The sequence below is a fragment of the Leptidea sinapis genome, chromosome 29 (assembly GCF_905404315.1).
Source record: "Leptidea sinapis chromosome 29, ilLepSina1.1, whole genome shotgun sequence".
Taxonomy (NCBI): Eukaryota; Metazoa; Arthropoda; class Insecta; order Lepidoptera; family Pieridae; genus Leptidea; species Leptidea sinapis.
In genome coordinates this window covers 6,292,830-6,309,892 of record NC_066293.1, presented here as the reverse complement: position 1 = coordinate 6,309,892, position 17,063 = coordinate 6,292,830, and the positions used below count along the sequence as shown (strand labels likewise).

Below are 17,063 nucleotides of genomic sequence, written 5' to 3'. Positions count from 1 at the left end.
TATACCAAAAAGATATCCAAGTCTAAAAGACAAATTTTATTTAATTCAAGGGACTTAACATTTAAATAACCAGCTTAACTAATTTTTTTTTATTTATTTAAGATTACCTACAGAAACTACAACATACATTCCACTATAATTACAACATACTTAAAAAAAATAATAATTGCGATTCTACTTACAGGCAATCGGACATGCATGAAACATAATTTTATGACGATTGTTTGTCGGCTATAAAATAATAACAAATTATATAAATCTAACAAATATTTTACATTTACTTCTACACATATAAGAAGAAAAATATATAAGAACATATTTAAATTAAATTAGTAAATAAAAAAACACATACTTTTTTGACGTTAATTGTCGGCTAGATACTAATAACGTTTTATATAAATCTAAAACATATTCTACAACTATTTCTACACAAATAAAAAGAAAAGTACACTTAAAGAACAAATTTAAATTAAATTATTATTTAAAAAATTACAAAGCCTACGCCTAAATTCATTTTCAGAATTATGGTTAATGTCTAAACCCTCAATCCATGTATTATGTGTAAATAAAAATATTATATTTGAGTAAGTATTAGTTTCTCTCATTCAACGTTATCTTAACTTATTTAATAAAAAACCCTTTAGAACGTAAAGAAGCAACAATTAAAAACACAAGCCAATAAATAAACATACAAACTTTCCCCTTTATAATATGAGTGTTATTTTTGATTAAAAACGTAAAAAACCCTCGACTGAACCGATCTTGATCGGAAAATAGGGACAGACTGACGGAAGTAAAACGTATAGGAACCCTCTTTTTCGTCTAGGTTTAAAAAAATACCGTTAGGTATTTTAGGAGTTATCCTACTCCACTGATGTCACTGTCCAAATTGGGTTCTTAATTCAAAATACACAGCTGAAAGTTGAAATTGTGTTTACATTGCTGCATATTGACCAATAATATCTTATATAAAAGGAGTAAACGCAGAAATGTATAGACATAGCAGTCGAAAGTTAATACGGTGTTATTTAGTCATTCACCATATTTCGGCTTTGATTTTGTATGAGGTGCATTGTCTCTATGTATAGAAACGTCATTGAAGATAGTATTAAAATAACAGCTAGTATTTTGTAACAGGTGTTCCGTATTTGTCACTGTTACTTTTGAGTCACAGTCACCTTCATACCTAGTACGTCTCAACTCTAGACAGAAACACTTGCAACTAGTAATTTATGAAAGTGATATACACATTACAAAGCTATGTACCGTATACCACTCCTCAAAAATATGAATGTTCACGACAGCACGTGTTATTAGCGGACCTTACAAACTATAAGAATTAAACTATAAATATGAATTTATCAAACTACAAATAAATATTGTTAGGGCGGAGTATGCAATTGCTAGCGCCATCTGTGATATTCAGCTAAAATATTACGCTTCGCGGATACAATATAAGTACGGCCACACACCTACAGCTAATAACCTACTAGTTATTCCCATTTCTCCCTGGTAACACTAACGAGTTTACCTACCAGCTCCGCATATCGTCACACACTGTCACTACTGATTTCAACCGGCGGCTGGTGAATACTGAATGTCCCATAGTCGTCAACGCAAGTAGTCAGGTGACAAGTACACCTGCAGCTGTGCACCTGAGTAGGTTTTTTTATTAATATTTTTAAGAAAACCAACAGCTAGTTGTAAATAAAGGGTTGGCCGTAAACTTTTGCAAATATCAAAATAATAAACCTTCTTAGTAATAAAAAAGAAACATATACCTAGGATGTAACTAATATTATTTAAAGACTAGTTTTTTTAGAAATATTTTTCGCACACTATATTCATGTTACACATGGCTTGAACATTTAGAGCATGTATTTTTAGTTTTTCGGTCCTTTAATCTTGGACAAATATGACACCTTTTCAAAGATGTCGATCGGACACGTTCAGAAGTAGAAGGAGCTTCCTCAATCTCTAGGCTCCGTTTGAGATGTTTTTGCAAAGGTCGGGGGAGACTGAGTATTCCCGCTCTTGATAATTGATGTGGTTTAACCATTTCCATATATTATCTATTACATTAACGAAGACGCTACAAATCTAAGCTAAAAAGTTATAAATGATGATAAATGATAAATGTCTTTCAATACAAAGCAACAAAAACATAAAAAATAATATTACATCAAATAAATAACATATTATTAGAAAAATAAATAATACCAACGCGAGTTTTTAAGTACGTAAACGGGCGCGTGGGGTCATTTACACCCCAAAAAAAGTACTCTTTCGACTCAACTACACAAAACCGAGCGCTGCTTAAGACTAGAATACGAAGTATATTTGCAATTATAAAGGTAGCTGAAAAATCATGAAGGTAACATTAAAATTAAAAAAGTTCTGAACCTTTAAACATGCGTTGTGGTGTAAATGATGAAATGATTTTTGTTAAAGACCTTATTCATCCCTGCTAATATTGTATTATATGTGAATGTTAGTTTGTTTGTTACGCTTTCACGCCGTCAAAATTTAGTACAGAGATAAACTAGAGCTTCAAAAAATACACAAGCATTGCAATAAAATAAATGTAGGGGCAGTACCGGATTAAGAAAACGCGGGGCCCGTAGCAAAACCTTGCAAAGAGCTCTTGGTCTGTATTGGAAATAGTCTGTTACCGAGTGTCTGACGTGGATTGTCTTAGTTGTAAAAGTTTCACGTTTGATTTCAAATAAATTCAATAATCCACATCTTAATAAGTTTCATTCAAAAATTACGCTCAAGCAGAGATGAGTTAGAGAGATATTTAAAATATGCGGGGCCCCATTTCGCGCGGGGCCCGTAGCAATTGCTATTTTACTACGTGGTTAATCCGGCACTGTGTATGGGGTTGAAATAGGGGATGGCAGTTTGTATAGAAATTCGTCATCATCGAAGATACAACCATGAAACTTTGAATAATTGAAATAATTTCGAGGATTTTTGAAACTTTGACCTACATGGGGAGGAAATAGGAGATTTAAGCTCACAGGCAAATAAATGCCATTAAAGAGACTATACACAATGACAAGAGATATGCGTTGTATCATAGAAGAGCGCTGCCAGCAACGGAAAGAGCAGTTAGGGTGTGTAATATTTGAAGAGTATCCTAAAAAATAAAAATAAAATGCCCAAACTAACTAACTATTTAAATAAAAAAAAATGATCTGTGGTTACTAGGTAAGAAAGATTAGCAATTTTCTCTCATCACTTTATCAGGCATAATACTAATTTGATAAGGTGTTTGTCGGCATAAATGTCTTTTGTCTTAGGTAACTGTCGTAATATTACTAAATAGGAGAGACGTTTTCGATGGCGTATCTTGCCAGGAGCATCTTTTCAATATAGAATGATTTTTTTAATATTTAATTAACTACTTACAAAGAAAATAAAAATTTATTTAAATAAATATAATAATTTGAACTAAATCGCTTTAGTAGCTAGTAATCCGGAAACTAAAGTTACGACACAACAAGAATTTTTATGAAAATACGGGACGAGACGAGCAGGAAATTCAACTGATACGCCCTGCCCATTACAATGTAGTGCCGCTCAAGATTATTAGAAAACCCAAAAATTCTAAGCGTCTTATCGTCTATTCTAGATGTCAAGTCTCATTTGCCCAGTAATTTCACTAGCTACGGGCGCCCTTCAGACCGAAACAGAGTAAGTAATGATTACACATTACTGCTTCACGGCAGAAATAGGCGCCGTTGTGGTACCCATAATCTAGCCAGCATCTGGTGCAAAACTCCTACTGCTAAGCAAATGATTTATTTTTTGAATTACATAACATTTATTTTCTCCAATTTGAAATTTTGGTTAGGTTATGATACCGATTTATCAAAACGAATCGAAAATTCAATTTCAAACACAAATCAATTCGTATCAATTTCTCATACTAGAAAATTCGAATTGAATCAACCTAGTCGAACCAAACGCTAACGAATCGACAAATAAAAATGGCTTATGTGTATCCGAACACAAACTGATACGTAGAAACTAGCTTTCTCTCTTTCTAACCAAACGTAACATAGCTGAGTGAAAAGGATGACGCGAATTTTGCGATTTAGATTTTTGTATGTCGGTTATAGAAATCGAATGCACATTGAAATATGCATTCCAATATAATCCTTACATTTAAGAAATTAAATGCTATATTTCCGAGATGATGCGTTGATGTATTTTATTAGTAGAAAGAATGTAAAACTTTTAAAATGTTTTCGAAGCAAATTTGTTGTCTGTCTATATCACACTAACAGTGTATTTGGCTGGCCGATTTTTAGGGTTCCGTAGCCAGATGGCAAAAAACGGAACCCTTATAGATTCGTCATGTCTGTCTGTCTGTCCGTCCGTATGTCACAGCCAATTTTTCCGAAACAATAAGAACTATTCTGTTGAAACGTGGTAAGTAGATGTATTCTGAGAACCGCATTAAGCTTTTCAAACAATAATAGAAACAAAATAACAATACATATTCGGGGTTCCACGTACTTCTGGCGCACCCCAGTATCAGCTCGATCCATTTGACCGCGTGCAACGCAGAGCAGCTCGATTTGTCGGGGACCCAGTGCTCTGTGAATGGCTGGATCACTTGGCGTTGCGTAGAGACGTCGCTTCATTGTGTGTCTTCTACCGCATTTATCACGGGGAGTGTTCCGAAGAGCTGTTTAACCTGATTCCTGCCGCCGAATTCAACCTTCGCACGACACGCCACAAGTTAGGATATCATCCCCACCATCTGGATGTGTGGCGGTCCTCCACAGTGCGGTTTTTTCTTCCACGTACTACTAAGCTGTGGAATGAGCTTCCTTGTGCGGTGTTTTCAGGACGATACGACATGGGGACCTTCAAAAAAAGCGCGTACACCTTCCTTAAAGGCCGGCAACGCTCTTGTGATTCCTCTGGTGTTGCAAGAGAATGTGGGCGGAGGAGATCACTTAACACCAGGTGACCATAAAAAAAAACTTAGAATTGAAACTCAAAAATAAATTTTCATTTTTATTTCATTTAAATCCACACTTGTTATGGGATAGGTCTTCAAAAATGACATCGAGGGTTCTCATATCATTTTTTACAACTAGTTTGCGCGAGAAAAACTTCCAAAGGGGTATAATGTGTGTGAGTGTGTGTCCCTGCTCATGTAACTTCTAAAATAAGAAACTGATAAAACTTAAAAAAAATATATGATGTACATTACCATGCAAACTTTCACCGAAAATTGGTTTGACCGAGATCTAAGTAGATTCTTTTAAATACGTCATCAATCGTTAACCTACAAGAACTTTTATATATATATATATATATATATATATATATATATATATAATATATAAAATTCTCGTCTTATGGTGTTAAACTTTGAACTCCTCCGAAACGGCTTGACCGATTCTCATGAAATTTTGAGTGCATATTGGGTAGGTCTGAGAATCGGACAACATCTATTTTTCATCACCCTAAATGTTAAGGGTGGTCCGGTATTCAAGCTAATCCTAAAAAATGTTGAGGGAAAAATGTTAAATTTACTCCAATAAATATAATAATAAATTGAATTTTAAGTAAAAAAGGATTTAAAATTGGTCCACACGAAATTTGTTTTTGTTAATTTTTTGACAATTTTTTTTTAATTTGTTTGATTATGAGTCAGCATTAAAAAATACATACAACTTCAAATTTTCACCCATCTACGATCAACAGTTACTTTTGTATCGCGATTTTAATATCGGCAATACAACGTTTGCTGGGTCAGCTAGTATAATAATAATATTCTAAGATTACAGCACATAATATTTCATTGTTACATTATATTAGTATCTTGACAAAATATACATGTCATATACAAATGTAGTCAAAGTTAAACACAAGATTATAAAAAAAGAAAATCACAAATTTAAAAAGTCGGATACAGCATAAAAATTGTAACTATTTAGCCATTGATATAATTGAGTTTTAAAAGGACCGATATTCAATATTTTAATAGCATCCGGAAGTTTATTAAATATTTGAATACACATGGCATGACAATTTTTAGTAAGTTTAGGAGTAAGTGTGTTCGCTTCTATAATAAACTCTCCGAACATATAGCAAATATGTCTATAAGCAAATTCAAAGCCTTCACAAAAAGTAAATATTAAAGCAGCAAAGGCCATTACAATATCCAAGATTATTTAAATGATAAAGCAGCCTGGAATTGAATTGATCTACTTAAAGTGTGATTTGTTTTATGTGATTTAAATTGTTTGATGTTATTTATATTACATATTTGATTTGTTTGATTTTAATTTTATCTGTTTGATATTATTTATTTACTAGCTGACCCGACAAACGTTGTTTTGCCATATAAAGTATAATTCACGCGATAGTTTTATAAGTAATAAAATATTGCCTATATTATAGCCTGTACATCATTTTGTTCTATTGTCAATAGTTTTTGCAGCGCACGCAAAAATAGGTTTTCGATTTTAAACCTTGTGTTACAAAATAGCAATTTTATTACGGATCCCTAATTTTGAAAAAAAAAAACAGCCTATAGCCTTCATCGATAAATGGACTACCCAACACTGAAAGAATCATTCAATTCGGACCAGTAGTACCAGAGATTAGCGCGTTCAAAAAAACAAACAAACAAACACTGCAGCTTTATAATATTAGTATAGATTATTATGAAATTTAGTGTATGACTGAACTTAAGCCATTGTAAATCAATGTTATCAGTTCAATAAACGTTTTGATTTTTGATTTTGAGTAAACAAAGTAGTCCTGGGTGCTTTTTTGTAAACAAGTCTATTTGGATATCGTTGGTCGCGGTCATACATTTCCTTGGCAGTGGTGAAAAGATATTTATGTCTCTTTACAAAAATGCTTATTTCGTAAATGTATAGGCACGGTAAGGGTTACAATTTTAGTTTAATAAACAGCGGTCTACACGATTCGTACGGACCTACCCCACAAATGACACCGATACATTTTTTTTGTGCAATAAATGCTTTTTGGATGTTTACGCCATTGCCCCAAATTATAAGACCGTATCTCAAGATAGATGCAATATGAGCATGGTAAGCTGGAAGTGTGGTTCTGTGTGTGGTCTGTAATCTTTCGTAGGCGCCTCAGGGCATAAACAAATTTATTTACTCTACCACAGACCTTATTTATGTGTGATGTCCATTTAAGTTCATTGACTAAAATAATACCTAAAAATGAAGTTTCCTTTTCTTCATCCATAATGACGTCATTATATTCTATTTTTAAATTATTACGTAGAACATTTGAAAATGTCATGTAGTTCGATTTAGTTAGATTTATTTTAAGATTATTCACACCAAGCCGTTTAATCATTTTGTCCATATTAATAATATTTATAATGTCATTGTTAAATTTCATAATATCAAAGTTTTTAATGTCAGATTCAAAAATTATCGAAATACTTTATTATTTGTAACGTCTATAATGTGATTGATATAAAACAAAAATAGAATAGGCCCCAGGACACTTCCTTGAGGTACACCACACTGGTTGTCACCACATCGGTAGGCAGAGACAACTTCTTTCCACTTGCTACGATCCTTACATACTTGTTTCGCTTCGTCCACTTTCATTATTCCTTTCATACATGCTCTTCGGTGTAGGGTACTCTTGACCTGGCCTTTTTTCAAGACGTCCCTGATTTGATCTCGAAACGTCCACCTAGGACTCCGTCCCTTCCAACACTTTCATTCACACTGGCCTTATACACTTTCTTCGTCAATAGTTCTTCGTTCATTCTCTCGACATGTCTAAACCATCTCATCTCAGCAAAATTAGTTAATTTAGTAAATTGTATAAGTATAAATAGATTTGATTTGGATTACCAACTTATCGAGTTATTAAGTTAAGACTTTTTAATTAATAAGACTAGTAATGTTTTGGTTTTTATAATCACGACTCAAACAATGCTATGAGGTCTCACTGTCTCAGTTCTCACTAGTCAGTTAGTCACTGGTGTCTGTTATAAGTATTAACTCCAATACATTGAGAGGCTCAAAGAGGAGGAGGCTCCTTTGCACAGGAAGCCGGCTAGATTATGGGTACTACAACGGCGCCTAGTTCTGCCGTGAAGCAGAAATGTGTAAACATTACTGTGTTTTGGTCTGAAGGGCACGGTAGCTAGTGAAATTACTGGGCAAATGAGACTTAACATCTTACGTCTCAAGGTGACGAGCGCAATTGTAGTGCCGCTCAGAATTTTTGGGTTTTACAAGAATCCTGAGCGGCACTGCATTGTAATGGGAAGGGCATATCAATTACCATCAGCTGATCGTCCTGCTCGTCTAGTCTCTTATTTACATAAAAACAAATTGAGAATTGAGATTGATAATTAATCCATTTTATAATTTATATATTATATAATGAAAATGGTATTATTTTGAGGCTCTTTCACGCCTAAACCACTAATCATATAGACATGAAACTACCACCATTCGATGAGAAATTTATCCTAGATGGTATATGGCTTCTATTATTTTTTTATTGTATTTGTAACTAATAAGATTAAATTTAATTCCTTTTAAAATTCGCCCAGCGAAGCGGGCGGGAACGGCTAGCTAATATTAAAAATAATTTCACATAAAATTCTATTCTTTGTCTTACTACCGGTCTGTGCTCATAATAATCTCTCTTCATAACACTTTTTTAATACTTTTTATTAATACATTTTTTATTACTACCAATGGATCTCATAACCGTTACTTATCATATTCTTTTATTAATACTATTATTATTAGTTCCAAGAGTCAAACACCAATTTAAAACTATATATATTTTTTTTTCAGAACTGTTTTCTTCATAACTTTCAATTATCATATTGTTTTACTAAGTAATGTTTTACTAAAAATATACGTCATCTCATATCGTCATTGGTCAGAAAGGTTTATTGTATAACGGACAATAATGTGATTTTTGAAAGTGTTAGTCTCTCTAATATGAAGATGACGGAAAAATTAGTAGTAGAGGTGGTCGTTAAATCAATAAACTGTATTTATTAACAGTTTTATATTCGTTAACTAATTAACTGTTTTTCTTCAACGAAAAAACCTGTTGAACATAATAAGCTAATAAATTCAATCAACGTCTTCGCCCGTAACTCTCAATAAATGAAGAAATTGAATGCCTCCCTAAAAACAGCTTAATTCAAAACAGTTGACGAATTTGCGAACGAAAACGTTGACATGATATTATACTGACGAAATAAAAACCTAAATTTTTAATAAATGCATTAACAGTTTCTTCAACCTGTTGACCAATGACAAAAAACAGTTAAAATAAATTATTTTAAAAACCTTCAATGACACACCTCTACTTAGTAAATAGTAGTTACTAAGTAAACACAGTGCGATTGTGTTTAGTAGGTCTAAACTCTTAAGGGTGATATATAGGTAACATATCACTCGACAAAAATAATTATATTCCGCGTAATTTACTTCTAGTTATTTTACTTCTTTTACTTCGTGGTCTTCTCTCGCCGCGCCCACATGGGCGCGGTGGGGGAATGCTGATCAGGACTTTTCGTCCCCTGCAGCAAGGATCACTCGCCGCCCGTTGAAACGGGCGGGTCATTGGGGGTGAGAGTCGTTGCTCTCTGCGGTCGTCTTCTTTAATTTATGGTATGGTTGGGGGAGCGCCCCCCCCCTTTGTGGTCATCTTTTTGGAGCTGAGGGAGCGCCTGTTCCCTCAGCTGAGATCCGGTGATTGTTGCCGGTTTGCGCGGGCCTTGACGATCAGCCCCGAAGAAGAGGGAGGGCGATCAGCCGAGCCGCGCGCAAACACGTCACTCTACATCCTCGTCCCGCACGAGATCACGCGGGTAGCGGCGGCTGTCAGGTGGCCGCGCGTGCCAGGGGGCCAGATCTCGCAGATGATGGAGATCCGACGAGTCGGCACGCGCGAACATGTTGACGGCGAGACGACGAGTGAAGTCGTCCAAGCCCTCGACTCTTAGGTCCCTCTGGATTGTTTGGTTCCTCACGTACCATGGTGCGCCCGTGATGCGGCGGAGAATCTTGTTCTGCACGGTTTGCAACCTTTTCCGGTTAGTTAGATTCACGAGCGCGTACCATGCAGGCGCGGCGTACGTGAGTCGGCTGCGTAGGTGGGTCTTGTACACCAAGACCTTCACCCTCAGAGGGAGGCTTGAGGAGAGCACTGGACGAAGTAAGGCCATCGCGACGTTTGTCGACGCGATGGTCTTCGTGACGTGCTCGTTCATGTTGAGCCGGCGGTCGATGGTGACCCCGAGGTACTTTACCGTCGGGGACCACGAAATGTCCTGTCCGTTTAGCTGCAACCTATGCTGGCCAGTGTGCACACTCCCAGTCGCGAGCGCCTGGGTTTTGCCAACGTTCACCGATAGCCGCCACTTCTTGAGCCATTCTGGCAGGGTGTCCAGCTGGCGCTGCATCTTCACGGCGGCGTGCGTTAGGTTGAGTGACGATGTAATATACGCCGCGTCATCTGCATATAGCGCCAGAGTCGCCGACGGTTCGAGCGGGATGTCATTTGTGTATTTTGCGTACAGCAGGGGAGAGAGACAGCTCCCCTGCGGTACGCCAGCAGAGACTTCTTAAAAAAAATACGTAATATTAAAAAACTTACACAAATATTATCAGCGCGATGTAAGCGACTTCTAGCGCCATCTATGCCAATCACCCACAATGTTATCGCTTGACTACTATTATTGTAGTTATTAATGCCTGTGGCTGATTCTTTAGTTTTCAAATAATATGTACCTCGGTTACTAATTCGTATAATCGTTGTGTACAAAAGATTGTTTATATTTGTCATGTTGTCTGTCTGCGATAAACTTTAATACACACAACACTAAACAATATATTAATAAATGTGATGGTCTACCATTCACAGTGCTTCAGGTAAACTGACGTTAATTAAACATTTATAAGGTTATTACAATCTGTTAAAACAATAATGGGCAGTTATTTATCAGCGGTTGGTAAAATAATGGGACAGTAATAACAGACGATTGGCAATAAAGGGGCCTGGAGTAACAATGATGAAATGAGCAGTTAGATTATTTTTGACTTTGAGTGGGCAGTTATTTATAAACCTTATAAAAGTAATGGTCAGTAACTATCATGGAATGTGCAGTTAGATTAATAGTTCGGCAGTTGACAGAAAGCGGAGACACACCGCTCACCGCTGAACAGGCTGAAGAGCACAGAGTAAATATATTTATTATTCTTAATAAGCACTACTCGATGCTTCTATTGAGCAGGCTATCAGGCTGTTTAAAGATTTGAAATACGTTTCAAAATATTAAACTTAAACAATAAGCCAATAGAGCTCTCCTCTAGCAGTAATGATAGTTGTTAATCTGATGAAGGCATGATTTTGGGTCATAGTTTAAGCCTGTCATGGACTCCAACTTATCTCACGGAGGAATACTCGTCCGCACCATGATCCAATGGAAGGATTTAACCCTCCATGTACCATTTTTATTAAATTACCTCTTCTAATGTGTACCGTAATATCGATCCTTTACTTTCTATAAATAACTTTTATTCCTAAATTAATTTCATCGCTCTTGGGTGATAAGTTCAATCGCATGTGAAATATTATAAACTATATAATCTCCTTTCATAAAAAAACTTCTACTTTACTTTAATTATTAATTAAAATCATTTCGCAACTTACCGAAAGATTTTTTTTAATTGCTACTAAGTCATATAAAAATAATATAAACCTTACATCATTTATACGTGTAGATAGTTTCTGATAGCTGTGGAAAAGTCGAAAAAAAATTATTTAGCACTAGCCCCTATTTTGAACAATTCACGCACACTAACACAAATTGTCACATAAATAATATACAATATAATTGATAAACTAATATTCCTGGCCTGTTCTTATATATTGTCTAACAGCAAGGGACTCTATCTAGACGTATAAATTATAGAAAATAATATAAAGTAATGGAATATTTGTGTGAAAGTATCGTATGGCAACTAGCGCCATCTACACTGTATACTCGACATGTATTTGGTAGTTGTTGAAGGACTCCTGTGTTTGGAGACAACTTATTGCAGCGTAACATTAATTAGTAAATCCTTTATAAAGTGTTTTCAGTTGTTATATAAATACATTCCGGTCAATTTGACCAGTAATAATAACCATGGTGAAGGGGGATCTCTCTTTGATGAACTTTTTCATGAAGCCACAACAACGCAAATGGACTTGGATTAGCCCCGATGGTGCCACCTTAATTGAGATCGACTTCATTATGTACGACCAAAAGCATATATTCAATGATGTCTCCGTGATCAACTCAGTGAAAGCTGAGGCGCATTGAATATCACTCCAAAACTGGAGCGGTCTCGAATGGTGAAGTCTACGCACCCATCCAGATCCAAAACCCCGAAAACTTTCAACTCGTATTGCAAAACCGCTTCTAATGCCTCGGTGACTGCGTAGACGTGAACGAGTATAATAACAGGTTCGTGGCAGCTGTTCAAACGGCCGGGTCTAAGTTCTTCAAGGCCAGCCGTTCAAAAAGAACCGGAAAAATCTTAGACTAAACCCTCTCATATTGATGGATGTAAGACGCCAAATGACCCTTCAGTCCCCGGACGAGGCAGCTAAACAGACAGATCTCCAAGTCATCGACAAGTATTCGCACAAGATATGTCTATCGGGCAGAGCCAACTGACAAAGCCGAATGAACCGATCGACTGAAGACCGATGTCGGCTGGGTCGTTTCGTCTAAACCCGAACTTTTAAAGAAGTCGAGAATTTCTACAGTTAAGCTTCTGGACTGGAACATCAACGGCGAATACATCACTCACCTTCGATTCGCAGACGATATCATAATCATGGCAGAGACCATGGAAGACTCGTTATAGATACCATTAAAAATACAACAGCCTCAGATCATTTATACATCTAGATACACTGTGAGAGCTGTGAAAACGTCGAAAAAAATTGATGTTGACATTTAGCCTCTGTTTTGAGCAATGCACGCACACTAACATAAAGTGACAAATCGCGAGTTTAAGACGTAGCTTTTCACGCACACTAAGGTATTAAACCTGGGCTGTTTTTAGAGCTGGCTAGAGTCTCTATTTAGACGTATAGACCAACACCATAGGTTCATTATGCTCCATTTCGCCTGCCGGGTTTAAGACCGTTACCTTCAATGTAGCTATATATTCGGTGCGTAGTTTCAGAAAGAGATTTAAAAGAAAAGTCACATAAAGCAAATAAAGATATATTCAATTTAAATTGTCAATTCCATATTTACACAAATCTACCACGTCACAGCTATGCCAATAAATTATGTACCACTTACTACTAAAATGCTTTCATTCAAAATAAACACATTGAGCCCACAGATAACTAAAAACTAAAACATAGAGTACAAAAAAATTGGAGACGACACTAATATTGATAAAGTATTTAACCCAAGTATTAATAAAGAAATATTACATCTGCCACAGACTTCAAAAGCTCAAAATAACTTTATTTTTAACATGACAAAATAAATGTTATTTAACTAAGTAACCAAGAGTGAAAATGTAACTTTTGAACATTTGTAGTTTTTCACATTTTGTTATTTATAAAAAGATGAATTGGTCTATGCTCAAAGCTGACAAAGAAAACAAATACTCTCAAGGGCCCGTCAGTTCCGTTCCTTTTTCATCTATACTACTCTGTGGCTGTGAGATATGTTTTAAATGACAGCTGTCAAAGAGAGTTTTGTCTGCAACGTCAAGTGTCAACAGATTCAGTTATCTTACAAGTAAATCTTACATTAAGAATGTTTCAAAGCACCTAAAAATGTTCGGTGTGCGTTCGAAATGAAAATGGGAGAATAACTGGCGTTTAATGAATGAGTTAAATTACAATCTGTAACAATATAAGTGCGCTTGACAATTTTTTTTGTAATTTTCTAACAATTTATATAAAATCTAACGACAACTCTGAACTGTATACTTATGATTTATTTCGGTATAGGACGAAATTGCGTACCGCGTAATATTATTGATTACTTTTTAAGTTGAGATAAAAATATATTTGAATATAACATAAACAACTTTCAAAGTCCAGTGTGTTCTCACAACTTTACTCTTTTGTTAAGGTAATAACAAATTACTGTACTAGTTAAGTAATGTTTTTGAAAAAAAAATTACTTATTTAAAAAAAAAAGATTGGAAATCGTATTTAGCTTACTAGCACTAAATATTATTCAATTAAATGGAACCAATAACGTAACTAATTACACATTGTTTTTAAATTTGCCGCCATTATGCGTCGAGTTTGAAAACTCGATCATTAAATGACATAATATAGTCATTGGGTGAATATTTTATTAAATCTTTATAAAATTGTTTATAAATTCCATCATCCATGTTTCTTGGATTCATGTTAAAAAGAGTAAAATTATACATACTACGCGGCAATTTAAATAAATATAAATTTACTGCGGTGAATAAAACCCGTCATCCCACTACAGACTACATACAGCTAGTAATAAATGTCTAATAACCATAGACTATGTAAGCGTCTCAACTGTCAACAGATATCTAGACTATCAATCTGTTCTGTCATATGTCAGAGGAATGTTTTTTTTTAAACGGGCATAGGAATGTAGTACAAATAGGCTGTTCACTGTTAATTGGCCCGCTTTGTTGAAATGAATTGTAACATTATTTTTATAATTTCATTACTATTTAACTCTACTAATAGATTCAATTCAAAAGGTGCTATTTTATTTATTATTACTATTAGTGCACAATAAAGTTCTCATAAGTCATTTTTTTTTATAAAATTTACAGAAAATATAAGTCAAACAGCAACACTACAATTAAAAACGATAAAATTCATATTTCTAGTAACATATTCGAATATCAGCTGGGTTTCCGTCAATACATATTTAGAGACAATTTTAAATACCGTCATCTATACGACAGTGGGAGAAAAATGTGACATATAAGTCTATAGTGTTTTTTTTTGGAAACCAACAATAAAAACTTCACTGTATATTTGAGAAATTCGTCATGAAGGTCCAGTTGTATCAAATGCACAATTTTTTTTATATTTACGATGATTATGACGGGACGAGCAGGACGTTCAGCTGATGGTGATTGATACGCTCTGCCCATTACAATGCAGTGCCGCTCAGGATTCTTGAAAAACCCATAAATTCTGAGCAGCACTCCAATCCAATTTGAATTTGCACTCATAGCGGCGCGCTATGTTATGACGTCACTCGCGCCTTTGAATACTTGTGTGGAAATGAAAAATTATTATGACAAATTAACTTTATAAGCACAATATATGAACGATGCGGCACTCAAACCAGCGACCTCTTGGGTGCCGTCCAAACGCTCTTACCAACTGAGCCAATCGTCCGAGGGACGCATGGTTTGTAAATCTTGGTATGTCTTCTTCAACTCAAAAGTGGCTCCACCTACAGGATCTACTGTACAGTTGACAATCTGCCCAACCCCAATAATTTGCTTATTAGGTGATTGACTTGAGATGTCGCTCTTTTCAAATCCAAACAATTTCTTATTTTTAAAGTTGATAAAGAGAGTCGAACAAGATATACCAAGATTTAAGAACCATGCGTCACTCGGAAGGTTCGCTCAGTGGAAGAGCGCTCAGACGGAACTCGAGAGGCGCGTGTTCAAGTCCCGATTATTTGTGTAAATGTGTGTCAATATTATTATAATTTGACGGTCCCAGTGATATTCTCTATAAAGGTGTAACTTGCAGATGGTGTATTCGAGTGTGCTCTTATAGAGACGGTGATAAGTGCGATTGTGATGGTGATGATGAGTGTTGTTTAGTTGAGGGGCGACATATAGGTGATGTCGTCCCACGGGTGCCGGTAGAGGGGCTGCTTCATCCTCTTCTGGTCCAGGTAGTGTCCAATAAGACCCACGGTCCTCCCCAGGACGAACAGGGCGTTGATTGAGCCCATGTTAATGTAGTTGTTACCCTCCTCTCTGTAACACAAAATGAAATATAAGTATTTAGATAATTAATGCCTCTTGCTCCTAGATAAACGGTGACAACAGGCCAGGTTTATTACCTTAGTGAACGTGACAAGCTTCGTCTTACATTCGCGATTTGTATGTCGGTTTGTGTTAGTGTACGTGCATTGCTCAAAATAGAGATAATATGTTAACCACAATTTTGTCGACGTTTTCACAGCTGTCACAGTCTATCTAGACGAAGGTATAAATTATCTAAGTATAAGTACACACTATTAGCAGTACAGTTAGCAAAACAAGTACTTAATACGTCTAAGAATTAGTCTACAATTTATTTTATGGAAATGAGGACATTCGTTTAGGGTTCAGCTGATGTTAGTTGATCACCGCTGGCCAAATACTCCCGCAACACCAGGGAACTCACAGGAACTTTACCGGCTTTAAGGCTTTTTTGCATAGAAGCTCTTACCATAGTTTAACCATACTACAGATACAGCATACCACAAATAACACACGAGTTGAATGCAGAGTTAAGGAATACGATAGTGGTTTGACCTAATTATAATTACTGACGATAATCATGAGCATGTCGATAAATTTAAACAATGCTGCAAGTTTACCAAAATAGTTAAAACCAGTGGAAGGCTCCTTTGCACAGGGTGCCGGCTAGATTATGGGTACCACAACGGCGCCTATTTCTGCCGTGCAGTAGTAATGTGTAAGGGTGCCGGCTAGATTATGGGTACCACAACGTCGCCTATTTCTGCCGTGCAGTAGTAATGTGTAAGGGTCCCGGCTAGATGATGGGTACCACAACGGCGCCTATTTCTGCCGTGAAGTAGTAATGTGTAAGGGTCCCGGCTAGATTATGGGTACCACAACGGCGCCTATTTCTGCCGTGCAGTAGTAATGTGTAAGGGTGCCGGCTAGATTATGGGTACCACAACGGCGCCTATTTCTGCCGTGCAGTAGTAATGTGTAAGGGTGCCGGCTAGATTATGGGTACCACAACGGCGCCTATTTCTGCCGTGCAGTAGTAATGTGTAA

General features: G+C 36.0%; 1 protein-coding gene across 2 annotated transcripts in view; it reads right to left on the bottom strand.

Annotated features, from left to right (window-relative positions):
• Positions 1 to 13,271: 13,271 nt before the first annotated feature.
• The window catches only part of LOC126973453 (ATP-citrate synthase), a 96,202-nt gene continuing 92,410 nt past the window's right edge, over positions 13,272 to 17,063 (bottom strand). For both annotated transcript variants that reach the window (XM_050820717.1, XM_050820716.1), the window contains exon 24: positions 13,272 to 16,028. In XM_050820717.1, coding sequence (XP_050676674.1) covers positions 15,866 to 16,028 — 163 coding nt within the window. In that variant the 3' untranslated portion in view covers positions 13,272 to 15,865. The remainder of the gene's footprint in view (positions 16,029 to 17,063) is intronic.